Below are 17,074 nucleotides of genomic sequence, written 5' to 3'. Positions count from 1 at the left end.
GTCAGTGTACACCATGTATTTTTAACCCATCATTCAAATAATTATGCTAACAATAGGACAAAGCGATTTATTTGTGCACACTTCATGACGTGTCTAATTTGTAGTACAGCAACTGCAAGGAAGCTCTGCTACAGACTGTGCTGACACACCGGCTGAAGACATACATGTAGATATTTCATGTTGCCTCTAATTCTGGCAGGACCTCCTCAATGATATCATTTTATCAATTTGAAAACCATGTCGAGAGAATGCATTGTGCCTCTAGTATACGTAGATTGGAGGTAATTAGGAGCCAAGGGAGTGTATAAGAATACACATCAAGGATGAGATATATTGATGGAAAGGGGAAGGGGGAAGAAGGAGGGGGATTGGTAGGGGAGGGGAAAAGATCATTTGGGCACGGACACGTGTGTGACTGAAATACCGTGTAGCTTAAAGGAGGCGGTGTGACTCACCGCTCCTTGTCCCCCATCCCTAACCCCCAAGGCTGTGTGCTGCAAGTGGCTTTGGCGGAGCCATGCAGGCAGGGGGAAGCCTGAGCAGCGAGGAAGAGTACACAGCCCACAGCAGGAAATTGTTCATAACTTTCAAATCCCCCAAACTGTGCTGTTCTACAGTGAATGAATCCTGAAACTGCATCTTTCCTTGCTCTCATTGCTGATACATTCTGATGCATCCTGTTATGATTTTTTTTCTGTTTGTTTGTTTGCTGTGGTTTTCTGTTTCTGTTTCTTGAAGTGCATACAACAGGAAACTATTTTTACACCAACTGAGCCTGAATGGGGAAATATTGTATTCCATGTGGCACGTTAAAGGGATGGTACAGTATTGGTGGAGATGAGAATTGGGCTTTTTACTTTTTGCGAGGTACACTGTACCAAGAAAACACTTATGAAATAGTACAGAGCATACCATTCTAAGAGGAATTCAAAGTGTATTTGATGAAAATCGGGTTTGGAATGACTGAAACATCCAAAAACATAGTGAAACAAAGCAATCGTCAAAAAAGTGTGGGTCCCACACTTTATTAGAATCGCTCTGTTTTGGATATCTCAGCTATTTCAAAACCAATTTCCATCAAATAAACATTGAATTCTTCATGGAATTACATGCATGCTCTTTCATATTTCATAAGAGATTTCTCATTATCTCACCTAAAATTGTTAGAAACCTGAAATTAGGTCTCAAACAAAACTATATAATCCCTTTAAGGCTTTGTTTAAATCTAAAAATTTTCTGAGGCAGAATCACAATCCTAAACATGTTGTAGGCATTTTGATAGAAATGCCAATATGAATTCAATGAAACACCATTCAAAGGGCAATTTGAATCGTTTGAGACAACGATCACCTTTCTGCGAGTAGATAAATGCAAAGCTATTGAAACGTGTTTTATATCTCCAAGCTGCAAAGGTCAACTTCCAGTATACACGCCGTCTGTTAAAAAAAACAAACAAACGAACATGCCTCTACTTCCGGGGTCGACAGCACAAAGTAGTTCTGCAGTGACAATGCTCAAATCCCGATTATGATGTTTAGATAAATGCGGCACCCAGAGAATCACGTTTCAAACCACGTTTGCAAAGGAAATGCCATTCAAAAGGAGTTTTGAAGCGTGATTCTCTCTCATGTTAAATGCAGCCTTAGTCTCATTGGGATTTTCACTTTCAATTTCAGTGGACTCTCTGCTATACTCTTTCTTTTCGTGGATTTTGTTTTAATAGCAAATCAGTGATAAAGGGAATGAGAAGATTTCATAGTTTGTCTTTCTGTTTCTTGTTTTCTCCTCATGTACTGTATACAATGTATCTTTGATATTGCAGGGTAATAGGAATATTATTTAAAATTGTATTATTTACATTATTTATACAGTTAAACATTCATGAACATAGAAAATCATAGTATGGGAATGGTACCCTTTAATGTTTGTAGCCTTTATAATAACATTATGTCATTGTCTATATTCATATAACTCTATCAAACTTATTAGTATTTTGTGTGTGTGTATGTGTGGGTGCGTGCATCATGCACTTAATAGTTACAAATTTAAATGATACATACTGCATACAAATTATACATACTGTAGGCAAGCGCACATCTGCGAACAGTTGTATACAATTACGCATGTCAATGAGTGTGTTTATGTGGGTGGATATGGGTGTTTGCTTGTATGTGGTTTTGGGAGGAGGGTAGTTTCCTCTTGTACATTGTCACTTCCATGAAGACTCGAAGACTTCCGTTCCTATCTCTCCGTGGCAGTGTGCCCCGTTCTCCTTGTGACGTTTATAGACCAAAGTCCAGCTACAGTTGTAGGAAGCACGAGGGGTTAAATCCTAGCCGCAACTCTTCCTAGTTAGCCTTCCTTCCGTGTTCCTCCCTTCCTTGGCATGTGATGCAGCACATACAGGTAGAAGCTTTCAAATAGATTCCCTCTGGCATTTCAACTGGCACTTTACCACATCTGTGGAAACTCGATATAAAGGGATCTGGGCCCTGTTTTATCAAAAGAATTGATTAAATTTCCTTACCACACAGGCTGCCATAGACTTTGATAGCATAGAAATCAAAATTCTATATAATTAATTATAGGGCAAGTCCAAGATAACACGCGCGTTACGTATGGGACATTCAGAGACTTTTATGACCTGAAAAATAGTGTTAATGGCCTTTGATCATATTGAACTTTATCATGGTGATGGATATCTAGGAGAAGTATAATCATGTAAAAAATTGAGAAAAATGACCTTGACAATTATATTCTAGAAGAGAAAATATGTGCCGTTACGTATGGGACCAGAAAAATTTTGTTTTTTTGAACATTTTTTTCAACCTCAAAACTCTCTGAAAGTATTTCATTCTACAACTTGTAACTCACTGTGATGAAAGTCACAACACTCAAGATTATCACAGGTAAGTTTCATGTCATTAGGCAAAAAGCTCTAATTACAGGTTCTAATTAAAGACAGACATGACGTGTTACGTATGGGACAGTTACGTATGGGACACTTTGTCCCCCATTCATTTAGTGTGTGGAGAACCATGTTTATGGGTATTTTGCATAATTATTGAAGTAAAATCAGTTGAAGCTACTCAAATACTGATCCAGATTGTCAAGGAAACAATATTCCCCAAATATTCACCATCATAGTCATATTCAATCATATTTTCATATTTTTATGACCAATCTGAGTATGCATGCCCTTTGTCCCCCATTCGTTTAGTGTGTGGAGAACCATGTTTATGGGTATTTTGCAAAATAATTCTGCAAAATACCCATAAACAAATTTTTGCATAATTATTGAGGTGGAATCAGTTGAAATTACTCAAATACTGATCCAGATTGTCAAGGGAACAATATCCCCCAAATATCTACCATCATAATCATATTCAATCATATTCTATATTTTTCATGACTAACCTGAGTATGTATGCCCTATTTTTTATCAGGATAGTTACTACTAAAAAATTGAATAGTTTAAAGTGTTTACTTCCATTGAAGAAGGGCAGTTTGCCATTTAGTTTCAATAAAAAACAACTTGACACAAGAAATATTAATTTCAATAGATAAGCAATACCTGCTGCGTGGAATTCCAGTAATCGAGTAGATGTATGATGTCTGTCTAGCAGTCAGGTCATTGATTTGATTCACACCTCAGTATGTATGTACCCATTAATTTTGTTGTGGCTGCTATTGAAAACTGAATAAGGACAATTTGTGTATTACTTGCAATTAAAAAAAAAATCATTTTACTTTATTTTTTTTTTTGATATCACAACCGTTTCAATTTGGATCTCCATCAAATTAACTTTGAATTCCTATAGTCTTACAATTGTATGCTCTTTAGTAATTCATATTATTGGTTTCCAGTCATCTCATAAAATGTTGAAAACTGAATCCCCATTTCTACAAAAACTATACCATCCCTTTAATGCTGATTTTCATTGTGTATTTTGCCATCTTCCCCTATCTTCCCCTAAATCAAAACTTCAACTCATAAGCTTCAAAATGATACCAAATATGTCAATATTGAGCAAAGATGAAATTTTGCCTTCTGAGGGGACCTTATCTTGGACTTGCCCTATAACTCTTCGTAAAACAGAGCCCAGATTTAACAAAACTATTGTACCTGATGTAACAAACTAATTTCTATGGCCCCCATGAATTTGTTTCTTTTGTTTCGTATTGTTTATTGACTACTGATATAACAAAATACCTGGTATAAAGAACAAATTATCTTGGTCCCAAGGATCTAAATACTGAGTTTCCACTGTATTGTCAAGTGTACGCACAGTAGTCACTCACTTTCTTTTTATCATAAAGATATTTATGCAATGTTTACAAGTACACTGTATCTTCTTTCTCTTGTATTGTACGATGATACTGTATTCCCTACAGTGTACAATGTACTTCAATTTTTGGTTTACATTTGGGTCATGTCTTATTTTTTTCTTTCCAGAACAGTTTGATTTCTGAACAAGAATGTTTATCTGTTTGTTTGTTTGTTTGTTTTGTGTGTGTGTGGGGGGGGGGGGGGGGGAGAGGTGCTTTTGTTTGTTTTTTTGGGGGATGTAATGAGCATACAACTGTACACAGAATAATTGTACTTTATTAGGTACCGTAATGGATATTGCTGAGTCCAAAGTTTACCATGTCTGACTTGTCCACGTCATTGGAACTACGAAAACTCATTGTCCAGCAAGTAATGTATGCAGGTAAATGGGCACTTCAACTTAAAATCAGAAATTATTTGACCTTTTGTCCAAATGTCTGTTGAGACTGCACAGTTTTTAATAGCGAGAGAAATATTGTGATACAGAACTGTACTTCACCCTGTCAAGGTCCATTGACAGCATACTCATTGTACAATGAGATGAACCATGTTTGATGCATGGAATATTAGCACATCAATCTACCATAGAATTCTTCTCTTTCTCTCCCCCTTATTATCTCATTCTAAGTATGACAGCTGTAGAATCAAAAGTATGAAGGGAAACCGTGTTCTCTGAACCTGGCACTCGAGCGACTACTTTTCCACTCTGTAAAGAATGCATGTACTGTGTGTTGCCTTTTTTGACAGCGTTGACGTTTTGTACATGTACCCAACATGATTAGGATGGTTATTTGTCTAAGTACTGTAACACAAGGAATGCTTGCGTGCATTCTAATTTCACGAATATCACGAGAGCCAAGGTACGCGAAATCCAAATCATATGCATGCGGGAGTTCTTGTCTACACTACATCATTGAATGGTAGTGACAAAAGGCCATTGGCTCCAGTTTGCAAAAATTCCATGCCCCGAAAATACTTTGTATTTTGCTTTACAGTAGCGGTTCTGCCTTCTTTTGAGTCCTGTTGAGCAAAGCTGAGCAATGCTGTGTGTACAATCATGCCGTTCCCTTCAGTATTTGATATAAAGGAAAAACACTGTCCTTTGAAGGACATGCAGTTGTAAAATTGTGCAGTGTAGATGGGGTGCATGAACACCTTTAGTCCCAGTCGTACATTGTGAAATAAAGAATACTGTCACCACCATCTTATCAGGATGGCTTGGTCAAAGTGCGCAACTTTGGTCTTTTGTCCTAATAAAGCAACTGTCCCAATTACTTTTAATTGAACAAAGTAAAAATTTGGTTAATTGTACAATGTGAACTTAGTATGAATCTAGACATGGGCCTTTAAATCATTCTTTAACTTGCGTAGACTATCACTGTCAAGTTTAGAGTGCTTGCGTGTAAAATCATTTCTGCATTATTAGTATCAAAGTATTTTTTTAATCAGTTTTTGGGGCAAAGAGTGGATTGTTTGTTGTTTAAAAGGAATTTGTAGCTGGGATTGATTACCAAGTGATTTTGAAACTATTAAAGCAGGGCCCAGTGAAGTCAATGGACCATCAATGGATTGCCTGCCATACAGTAAATTTAAACTACTGTTGAATATTCCTTCATACCAGTCATTTCCGTGACTGGTAAAGAGTAGGGTGTTTCTTGTATTGTTTTGTGTTTATCTTGTTTTGTTCTCTTTTGTGTTTGGTTGGTTGATTTTTTTTTTACACCCATAGTTATGACATACATATATTGAATGTCCTTGTACAGTTCTGTTCAAATTAGATATTAAACTTAATACAAAGTGTCTGATTTCCAGGAATATCTGATGAAGATAATCCTGATAGCAATGTTTCATCCTGTTGAATTAGTCATAACATGTGTCCCTTGGAAATGGTACAATAACATTGCCATGTATTGTACCCATTTATCCGAGTCCTCATCTAACAGTATCCACTGTGCATTATGTGTAATCTTGCTGTCATGTCCCTCTGTGAGGAAGTGGGCTCTAGATACCAAAAACACAAGAGATCCTGTTGCCCTCAACATGGCATTGATCCTCATGCTCTGCTCTGGGAAATATAATTAGGTACAGGGCATAACAAGAGCTACAATTGTATTTTCACCTGTACTTGCCTCAAATAAGGGTGTATAGGCTAGGACCCCCATACTCCTATAGGTAAATGTCTATCAATACACAAAAATTGGTGCCATTCCTAGGTGGGACGAAGGGTTATCCGTGACCTTGAATTTGGCACATTTTTCATTTTTGTCAACTTTGAGGGCGCTCTCCGTAAAAACGGTGGGCATGAATGCGCCGATTTTTTTCAAAATTACTGAGCAAGTCAAAGCCTTCAACAGCATAATATATTAGAACCTAAGGTGCTAAAATGTGGAAGATACTAGCCTCTAAATATGCATCAAAATTTTGGAAATTAATATTTAACACCATTTTCGGTGACCTCGTGCGCGTTAACGAAAAGTCAATTTCGCGTCACAGTCAGTTTTTCTTGCAAAGACTATAAAGTTCTCTCAATTTCCTGAAAATGAACACTTTTGCATAAATATCCATGCCACCACAATCAATCAAAAATGCCTAATTTTCTTTTAACTAATTTTTCTGAATGCGCACCGGTTGCTATGTGAGGCTGTATCTTAGCAACCAATTGACCTTGGGGCAAAATATTTTGGGATTTTCCGTCAGACACTTTGGGGAACATTTGGTGCGATTTTAAAGAAAATCGGAGGGGGTCGGGTGACAACTTTTCCGAAAATTGGATGATTTGACGTGGATTGACCCAATAGGCAAACTCCCACTATGTACTTGGATTTCAGTAGCCCCGGTCAAGTACAGCAATCCCATAATACAGAGTATTTATGACATCTCATGGGCCTGTTTTATAAAGAGTTGCGATCGATCTTACGTGTGATTTATTGAGTGTAACTCAGTGAATTGAGCGTAACTCAGTGAATTGAGCGTACAGTAAGTTCAATATTGAGCAAAGTCCTTTTCCATAACGACACGCTTGATTTTAAGAAAAATCAAGAGTAACTTTCAATAGATTGAGAATTACTTGCGATTAATCGCAAAGTTGTTTATGAAACGCAATTTGCGATTGATTGCAACTTACACTCAATCTTTATGAAACAGGCCCCAGTTCTCCTTCATTGTACAAAAATGCCATCAATTACATGACACTACTGTTGTACAGTGTAGGTCTGGTGTACCTATTGACCGATTCGGGTTCGTTGAGGGCAGCAGACAATTTGTGGCATTAGCAGCCATTAGCTCAAATTGCGGTGTCCCAGCCGACCCCCCTCCTCTCCCCCACCCCCCAGGCAACATGTTTATCGCGCACTTGTAGCAGGAGTACGCACACTTTAATATGTAACAAAGGTTCGCACACTAAGCAAGCGTTCTTGCACTCAGTACGAGACGCCTATTGGCTAAAACTACCATGCATTAGTTTTTCATTCCGTGCGCATGCTAATGTAGGGAGGGGGGTGGAGGAGTGGGAGGGGGGGTTGGCCGGGACACCGCAGTAATGGCGCTGCCCATGCTGATTATACACAAACCGCCTCACAGAATCGGTCAATACACAGGGCTTGACATTGGTGGTCCCCGGTGGCCCAGTGGCCCAGGGCCACCAGGAATTGATGTCAGGTCACCGAACTTCCATGAAAGCTATCTATTGGTGGCCCAAATGGGCAGCTAATTTTTTTTATGATTATTTTTTTTTTATATCGGGCCACCACATTTCTTTTCAGACCACTACAACTCGCGAAAATTTCATGCCGCGAAAGTATTGTGTTTTACAGTTTACATTGTATTGTCAAGCCTTGCCATACATTGTATAACAGATTGGATACCATACGATATAAATAAACCAGCCGTAGAGCAAGTGTCAAGTAGAAGAAATATTGGTTTCATTTAGCTGTGCATTGCATAGTTAATTCAAGTCAGCCTCATTTTGCATTGCAAAACCATTTCCTGTCATTAGGTTATAGAGCCACATAATAGCTACACGTGTAAGCTATTATTAGTTATTATTCTAATAGAGCATACTGTACATGTACCTGGCAAAAATGAACAGTCACCTCTGCTTACGGTAATTAATGGCATGGGAGTGAGACCTAGCCCTGAATGGGCAACTGTCCTGATTATACAAGGTTAGATACTGAACCATCCATTATGCTCTTGAGTTCAATGCAATACATCACACCACAGCTGGAACACACTTGAATATTATAGCTATCAAGCTTTAGACTACACTTGTATTTTTCAGTCCCTGAATGCAGTGTACATGTACCTTCTCCAAAGACAAATTACATTTGAGAGAAATTCTGTAGTAATAAACTTTATGATGAGGATATCATGTGAATGGCATCGTGAAGAGGATGAGCGGAGAGTGACGGAATGTAGGAAGGAGGAAGAATTTCACGATCAAGTAATAAATCTCTAGCGAGTGGCGAACACTCTCATTTAGTTTCTATGACTATTGAGTGGTTATTCAGTACCATGAATGTGTTTCTTTTATTCTCTCTTCCTATTTCAGTGAGATATGAATCCTGTAGATACGGTGGCTTCTATTTGAAACAAATATCTGATGAAAATATGTCCTGTTGTTAAAACCAATGTCCTATCCCCTTTTTCGCAGTGAAAATAACATGCCTTTCAAATGTCACTGGTCCTGTTTCAGTACATTGTAGGAGTGTACTCACTTTATCCGAGTCCTGGTTAAACAGTGGTGACTGTTACATTTTGTTAGTACAGTGTATCGGTATTCGAACATGTACAATGTAGTGCACTAAACATGAAGTGCTTGCCACTCAAAATAGATGTGCCCTTGATACACAACAGTTGCTCGGCTATTTTTGATTAAACCCATGCACTCATGTAGGCCTACTACGTGTACAATATGCTGCTCACGTGTGTACTGTGTGTACCTGGGCTTATTAACGTAGCTGCAGTGAGTTCTGCCTTTATTAACGTACATTCATGACAAAACCAGTCCTTTGGGCATACACACTGCACATTATCTCTATTGTACTATTTTGAGTACCATGCATTGAATATCATGTGATTCCAACACAGTCAGATGGACAGTAGTACTGTAACTCTTGTGAGATTATTACAATCTTCTCAAGTTTAATTTTCATCTTACATTTGTTTGTGATATTATTAGAATACTGAATGTATACAAAGCATGTACATATATTCTGATTATTAGTAGTAGTTAGTAGTGGAGTGGACTTTATACAAAATTACAATTATCTGTAGATTATTGATATCTTGTTAACTTTTTAATCAATATTTTTAAACTACATTTTATATCATATATATGTATATATATATATATTTTTTTTTTTTTTTTTTTTTTTTTGGGGGGGGGGGGGTGGTGATTTGATAGCACACAAGTAGGTGTACATATCTTCAGCATCCCTGTATGATTAATTCATCTATTTTCATTTTTCATCATACATGTAATTGGTGTCATCCCAGTCTCAACACATGACGCTACAGGAACTTTTGATATGACTCATTAATTTTGCCAAGTGACTTTTATTGTCGTGTTAACTCACAGAATGATTTCCTGCATTCATAATCTTGTATGTAAAAGCCGCGTTCTGCCACAAATTGTTACTTCAGCCATTTTGTATTGTTCAGTGGGAAACTGGAGGGACAAGTTGACTTTTAATGATAATGATAATCATTGCAATTGCTATTTGTGTAGTGCTGTAGCCACAGAAGTGCTCAAAGGGCTTAGAAGTGAAAATGAAATAAAGATAAAAAGCAGGAAACAATACACAAACAAACTAGAAAAGTGCTCACAGAGCACAGACCTCCGCCAAGCCAGCAACTCATTTTCACCCATGCAATTTCCCAAAAGAGAAGCCTTTTGTTTACATCATTGCACGGCGCCTTGCCCACGCAGAGTACGCTCTGTAGTGCCCGTACATTGTATGAGCCTCCAGTACGCACAGCTTGAACTCCAAGTTTTTTTACCTTATATGCCAAAAGATGAAAAATCCTTCTAAAATCCATTAAAATTCCTGGATCACTACCAACATTGAATGACGTGTTCCTTGTGTCAATATCAACTTCTTATGCAAGTTTCGTTCTAATCCGTACACAACTTTTTGAATTATTTTGCAAACAGACAAACCAATGCTGATGATCACTTAACCTCCTCCTTCCTTGGCGGAGGTAACAATATAAAATGAACAGCTACTTAAAATATGATATGCAAATTTACAGAGATGTGTGATAATAGAGTGAAATATGAAGTGGAATGGTGGAAGTTTCTTGAAAAGTGGACATAAAGACAGAAATCCTGACGTTTCATGGATTTCAGGAAAGTACTGGCCACGAGTGCAAAATCAAACCAGATAAAGATGTTGATATCATTGCCTTTTACAGGACTCTAATTGACCTTGATTGAACTCACAGGTGGCTCAGATAATTTGTATAGTATTGTGCAATCATATGGAATGTTGCAATGTTTTCCTTGACTGTTTTTTTCTCCCACAGCCATTTTATACAAGCTGAAGCTAGGCCAATCAGTGACAACAATACCTACTGTAGGTTTCAATGTAGAAACTGTCACATTCAAGAACGTCAAATTCAATGTATGGGTGAGTATTTCTGGTAAAATCCATAACAGCTTTTAGCCCCCAAACCAAAAGTAGCTGCTTGAAGTAAATGTGGATGTAAGTGGATAAGGAGATCCCAAAATGACTGTAATTCTTGTTTCACAAACTTAACCCATTGAGGGCAAGCTGGTAATGCTATAATATTTCCCACAGACACCTTCCTGAGTATACTCAATCTTTAACGGGTTAACCCTATTCCCACTTGGGGGGGGGGGGGGCATTTTGGCGGCGCCACCCCCCCCCCCCCCAACGTTTCACGTGATCATTCTGCAACGCGTGATGCTCTCGCCGCGACATTTTATGACTTTTTTCTTTCAAGTATCGCGCAACTTTTGAGACCAAATTTGTCGCTCCCGGGCATACCGTTTTGAAGCCACGCCCCTTTGAAGAAAATTCGTCGACCCAAAGATTGCTCAAAAACATGATTTTTTTTTTACAAATCCAATATAAATTGTGTTTTTGCAATGAATTCATATAAGAATAAATATTTTTACTTTCAATGGCTGATGATGATTTATTTTAGCCTGATTATGCTTTAAAAAGTTTCTGCGACAAATTTTGGCAAAAAAAAAAACAAAAACAAAGTAAAAAACAAAGAAATACACAAGAAATTCAATAAACAATAAAATACATAAGAAATAATTATGAAGCCGAATTTTTGCTTTAATATTATTGTTGAGGATATTGAAAAGAATATGTTCACCAAAAATTAGAAGTCTTGGAGCTTTATTTTTTGATTTATAGGCAAAAAAAAAATTGTAGAAATTAGCATAAATTAATTGATATAAAATACATGAATTAAAATTTGAAAAATCTAACTATACCGTCTTGTAGATTACATTGACCTCTACCTTAGTGCAAATTTTCGCGAGAATCGCGCGATCCACGACCGAGATCTGAAGGGGGGCCAAAAAGGCCCCCCCTGGTGGTTTCAAGTCTCTCAAAAAACCCGATGGGATTTGTAGGGTTAAGGGAGTTTTGATGTTTTTTTGTGATACATGCTATTGAAATTGTAGCATACATGTACGTAGGCCTATACTTAAAATAGTTGAAATGCTAATGACAATAATAGTGACAATGATAATATGAAGATGATGATGAAAAAGAAGAACAAAAAAAGAGGAAGTGGAGGGAAGAAGTGATGGTAACAGAGAATGATAGTAGTTGATGATAAATAATGATAGTTGACTATTAAATGATAATGACAGTGATCCAATGATTACCAATAATGATTAGCAACTTGGTTGCTTCCAAGACAGTGCTAGCCATTCATAAGCAAACCCCGAAGACCGAAACCATTTTGTGCCATACAGCCTTTCAGTTTCCATGAACTTCATGAATACATCATTTTGCAGTACATTATTTTTTTTTTTCATTCAGCATGTAACTTCCTGATATTCACTCTTGAAAGTAAAGTGATCAACCATAGTTAATTTTCACTCCTCTTCAATGTCTATGTTATCTTCCCAGTAGCCTTTGGTGTTATGAAAGTTATTTTTGATTTGTCATGTTCCTGAGCTATTAAAGATATTGATCCGGTAAAAGCCCGGGTTCTAATCCTAACTTTGCTTGAATAACCGTGGTACAATTTAAACAGGAAGTCATGTCATGTCATGTTGGAAGAATTACAATGTATGATGTGCAATGTAAAATACAGTCATCAGCACACCAGACAAGTCCAGCAATGTGGTTTGATACTGTACTGTACATTAAAGGGGTGGTATAGTTTTGGTTGAGACCTAACTTCAGATTTCTAACAGTTTTGGATGAGATAACGAGGAACCTCTCATGAAATATGAAAGGGCATGTAATTCCAAGAGGAATTCAGCATTTATTTTATAAGAATTGGTTTTGAAATGACTGAGATATATCCAAAGATAGCGATCCCAATAAAAGATGGGACCCACCTTTTTTACGATTGCTTTGTTTTACTTTGTTTTCGGATGTCTCAGCCATTCCAAAACCGATTTTCGTCAAATAAACTTTGAATTCCTCTTAGAATGGGTATGCTCTGTCCTATTTCATAAGTTGTTTCTTGGTATCTCGCAAAAACTTAAAAGCCCAATTCTCATCTCCAGCAATACTATACCATCCCTTTAACGTTGTCTAAATACACTAATCAGTTGCCTGACAAGTCCAGCCATTTACATGTAGTTTGCTTTTTAATGTGCACACCTGGTCACTCCATGGTCTCTCTTGATGCTTGATCTACTAACACTACAGGATGTGGGTGGTCAAGACAAAATCCGACCGCTCTGGAGGCACTACTACACGGGGACACAGGGACTGATTTTTGTAGTGGACTGCGCTGACCGGGATAGGATAGATGAAGCGAGACAGGAGCTGCATCGGATAATTAACGACCGTGAGATGAAAGAGGCCCTCATCCTCATCTTTGCAAACAAACAAGACCTTCCAGATGGTGAGGCAATGCATAACAACAACAAAAACAAAAATACCCATGAAAGTTGGGGGGTGGGGGGAAGAGACATGGAATGCTACATGTAGAAAGATGTAATAAGAATACAATAATGATAAGTATGATAATAATAATAATAATAATAATAATAATAATAATAATAATAACAATAATGATTATAATAATAACAATAATAATGATAATAATGATAATAATAATAATAATAACAATAATAATAATATTGATAATAATGATAATAACAACAATAATGATAATAATAGTAATAATAATAATAATAATAATAATAATAATAATAATAATAATAGTGATGTCGTATTCATCCAGGGTATTCTCTTCAGTGTTGCCAGGTACCCATTTATACACTTGGGTCAAGAGGGACATGATGGGTAAAAATATCTTGTCCAAGGACGTATGCACTGGGGCGGGAATGGAACTCGGGTCCACCGATTGGGTGGAGTCTTATCCACGATCCTCCCCCCCCCCCCCCCCCCCCCCTTCCCCTTGAATAAAGGGTGATGTGACATGAAACCTCTTCCATCCGTGATATTGAGCAGTTAAAGTTTTGAGGTTTTGTTTTTGTTTGTTTGTTTGTTTGTTTGTTTGTTTTGCATTTCAATACTTTTAAATGGGCACCATGCCCCACTTGCCCAACCCATCCCCCCGGGACATTATGGAATCTTGAAAGTGGGGATAACTCGGCTTCGCTTTGACGGCGGGATGAGTTGTAATGGTTGTCCCTCTGATTGTACAGTGTTGTCCTGTGGGAGCCGCCTGTATAAACTAGCGCTTCGTGTTCTGGCTTCTCGCAGTAATGGTCCGAGTTGCTACAACGCGCGCATCCAAAACCTCTTTTGCGCGCAAGCAAAATTAGTGTGCGCCTATCAAGCACCTCTAAAACAATCAAAGGCCCTTGATAAACAACAACAAAAACTCCAAAGACCGCGCGTCTCAGCAACTGAGGACCGCGCGCTGTCATTTTTGTTTCAAGTGTTTTGTACAGGATTACGTTAGCACGCACTTTCCTGTCCATTCAGTTAGGCCTCATTTGGTACTTTGCAGTGGCCAGTAGAATGTGGCGGTCACTTACTGCGTGTGAATTGTCTGAAGTAGGGTCGAATTTTTCCCGAGACCGAGTTAGTCTGGAGCCTTCTGGAATAAAAGTCGGTTTTCCTACTATTATTATTTTAAGAGTATGCAAGAAAGCATGGTTGGTGAACTTGCGATACTCTGAGCGCGAGACCCCCAGGTTGTTCATTGTCTCAAAATTCATCATCAAAAACATTGGAAACCTGAAGCCCCATCTCAACGGAAACTGTACCATCCCTTAAACAGTATCTAGTGACAGTCCCACTATATTTTTGGATGATTTTGCTGAAGAGAGAGATTGTAGTTGCCAGATTATCAGAGTCTGGAAAGCTTAGTTAACATTCTCTCTTCCAACCTAGCTGAGGAGTTGGTTAAAGGTACCAGATACCTTGTAAAAAGAAACAATAGAGGTACAAAATTAAATCAATTCATCTGGACTTGTTTTAATTCAGAGAACGATTTCGTGTCTGATCCTGGACGTTTCATCAGCTCGTCTGATAAAAAGAAACCTTATTTCATGTTGATGTGTGTACAGTGAAAGTGTACAGTGAAAGTAAACCGAATGCATGTTTTTCGCTTCTCCTATTAGCCATGAAACCTGCCGATATCCAAGAATTACTCGGGCTCACCAAGATTCGAGACAGGAACTGGTACGTCCAGCCCGCATGCGCCACGTCCGGGGACGGCCTAGTAGAAGGGCTAACGTGGTTGATGACCAACAGTAAAGCCTAACGTAGCATCTCTGTTTGGAGGGCCTGTTCACACTGTACTGTCGGTGGGAGGACAACGCGCCAAGCTATGAAAAGCCAGCACCAGTCCACCTGAATGCATCTGTTTGCGCCGCCTTAATCCTGGTGGAGCGGTGCCAGGGATCCACATCGTTCTCTCTCTGTGCAGAAAGTGTCGGTGCGGTGATGGTGTTCAGTAGATACTGGAAGTGATCAAAGTCAAGTTAATCATTCCGTGTGCATTCTGGCCTAGGTGGCTTTTCATAGCATGCTAGCGTAGAGACGGTACTGTGTGAATGTGCCTTAACTCTTCATCTTATATTATATATAATACAAAATAATCATTTTTTTAATGAACCTATTTGTTTACTTGGAATCTGCACCAAGGCATCTTCTACATGTTTTTCTTTATTCTTTCTTTCTTTCTTTCTTTCTTTCCTTCTCTCTTTCTTGTAGAAATCTTGCTCAAGTCTGTGTGAGTGGTATGACATATTTGTTATAAAGGTAAAACTGCGACACAAAGAAATTGAGCGAGAGTGAGTTATGTTTGCTGGTCTTTTTAAAGATTTTTATATTGTTGTGACATGTCTGAGATACCATGTTTTTTCTACCTGGTTGTAGGTTTTCCAGAGCGGAGTAGAAATAATGCAAACTGTGCCTCCTTATTATTAAGCACGAAACCACCAGCGTTCAGTATCACCTGACCCCAAAGCTAAATCTCCAAGAACTCCACTGCATGCTACGTAATAGACACTTATGTTGGAAATTGTAAGAATCAATTGCAGCGAGAAATATAGAGTATTTCCATGATTAGGTGCACAAGGAAATGTGTCAAAAAGTGCTTGAGTTGTCTGTAACAGTCTGGAAAGGTGTACCAGTGAAATGACCAAATCTTATGGAATAATGATAACATGTTGTAATGTGAACACATCCATACTATCTCTGTGGTTGAGAGAAAGCTTGCATACAGCAAAATGTGAAAAGAGTGTGTACAAAACATATGTATGATAACATCAGTAATGGTGGTCATGGTTGCTGTTATTTGCAATACTCAGTAGTGTGATTATTTTTTTATTGCTGAACATGATTCAAAATATGAGCACAATTTGTTTTCTTTGATGATAAGAGAAAGAAAAAGTGAAAAAAATTCTTTTTGTAGCTCAGTATGCCAGCATCTAGAGTGATGTGGTGTGTTCCATTGTGTCATGCCTCATGTTCCATTTTTTAAATCTGTCTTGCTGAGAGGGTGGGGGGGGGGGGGGGGAGTTTCAACAGTTATGTAACTCCGAGGGCGCCCTACCATTCCTTGCAGAGATTCATGCGTATTGGTGCTTACTGGGTATAAATGTTCTGCAAATGCAAGTGTGCAAATTGCTTCAGCAGGTTGCTTTAAATCAGTCGTAGTAAAAAGTTTCATTAGAGAGTTAGTGGGTTTGAAAAGGGTCAGGGTGGGGAGGGATTTGCAGTGAATTGCACCGAATTGCATTTTTGGTGTGCTGCCTGAGGGGATTAGATTTCAACGGCAATTTTGGCTGCGAGATTGTGAAATACTCTATTGTAAAATACTATTTGCAGCAGCAAAATCATTTATGTCACATGCCTGCCATGGAGCATCTTCATTTCCTTTTTATGGAAAAATCAAAATGAAAGAAAACAGAGAGTCACAAAAGACTGAATTTTGAGAGAGGGTACGTGGCTTTTGAATGATTGAAAATTTATATGGCACATTATTTCCAAATGTTGCCCAAAGTGCCATTGTTTTATACACTTTCCATAAATTGTGTGAGTGTTACGCTTGGAGGAAAACCAGAGCGGAGAGAGGCTGGCATGTATGTTTTATGTT

General features: G+C 38.1%; 1 protein-coding gene across 1 annotated transcript in view; it reads left to right on the top strand.

Annotated features, from left to right (window-relative positions):
- The window catches only part of LOC139718732 (ADP-ribosylation factor 6), a 47,699-nt gene extending 31,215 nt beyond the window's left edge, over positions 1–16,484 (top strand). Inside the window, exons 4-6 of the mRNA XM_071630196.1 lie at positions 10,856–10,959; positions 13,201–13,399; positions 15,093–16,484. Coding sequence (XP_071486297.1) covers positions 10,856–10,959; positions 13,201–13,399; positions 15,093–15,235 — 446 coding nt within the window. The 3' untranslated portion in view covers positions 15,236–16,484. The remainder of the gene's footprint in view (positions 1–10,855; positions 10,960–13,200; positions 13,400–15,092) is intronic.
- The last annotated feature ends 590 nt before the right edge of the window (positions 16,485–17,074 follow it).

This window comes from Diadema antillarum, unplaced genomic scaffold (genome assembly GCF_040938485.1).
Source record: "Diadema antillarum isolate AM-2024a unplaced genomic scaffold, OU_Dant_1.0 scf00000099, whole genome shotgun sequence".
Taxonomy (NCBI): Eukaryota; Metazoa; Echinodermata; class Echinoidea; order Diadematoida; family Diadematidae; genus Diadema; species Diadema antillarum.
This window is presented reverse-complemented; position numbering and strand designations above follow the sequence as displayed.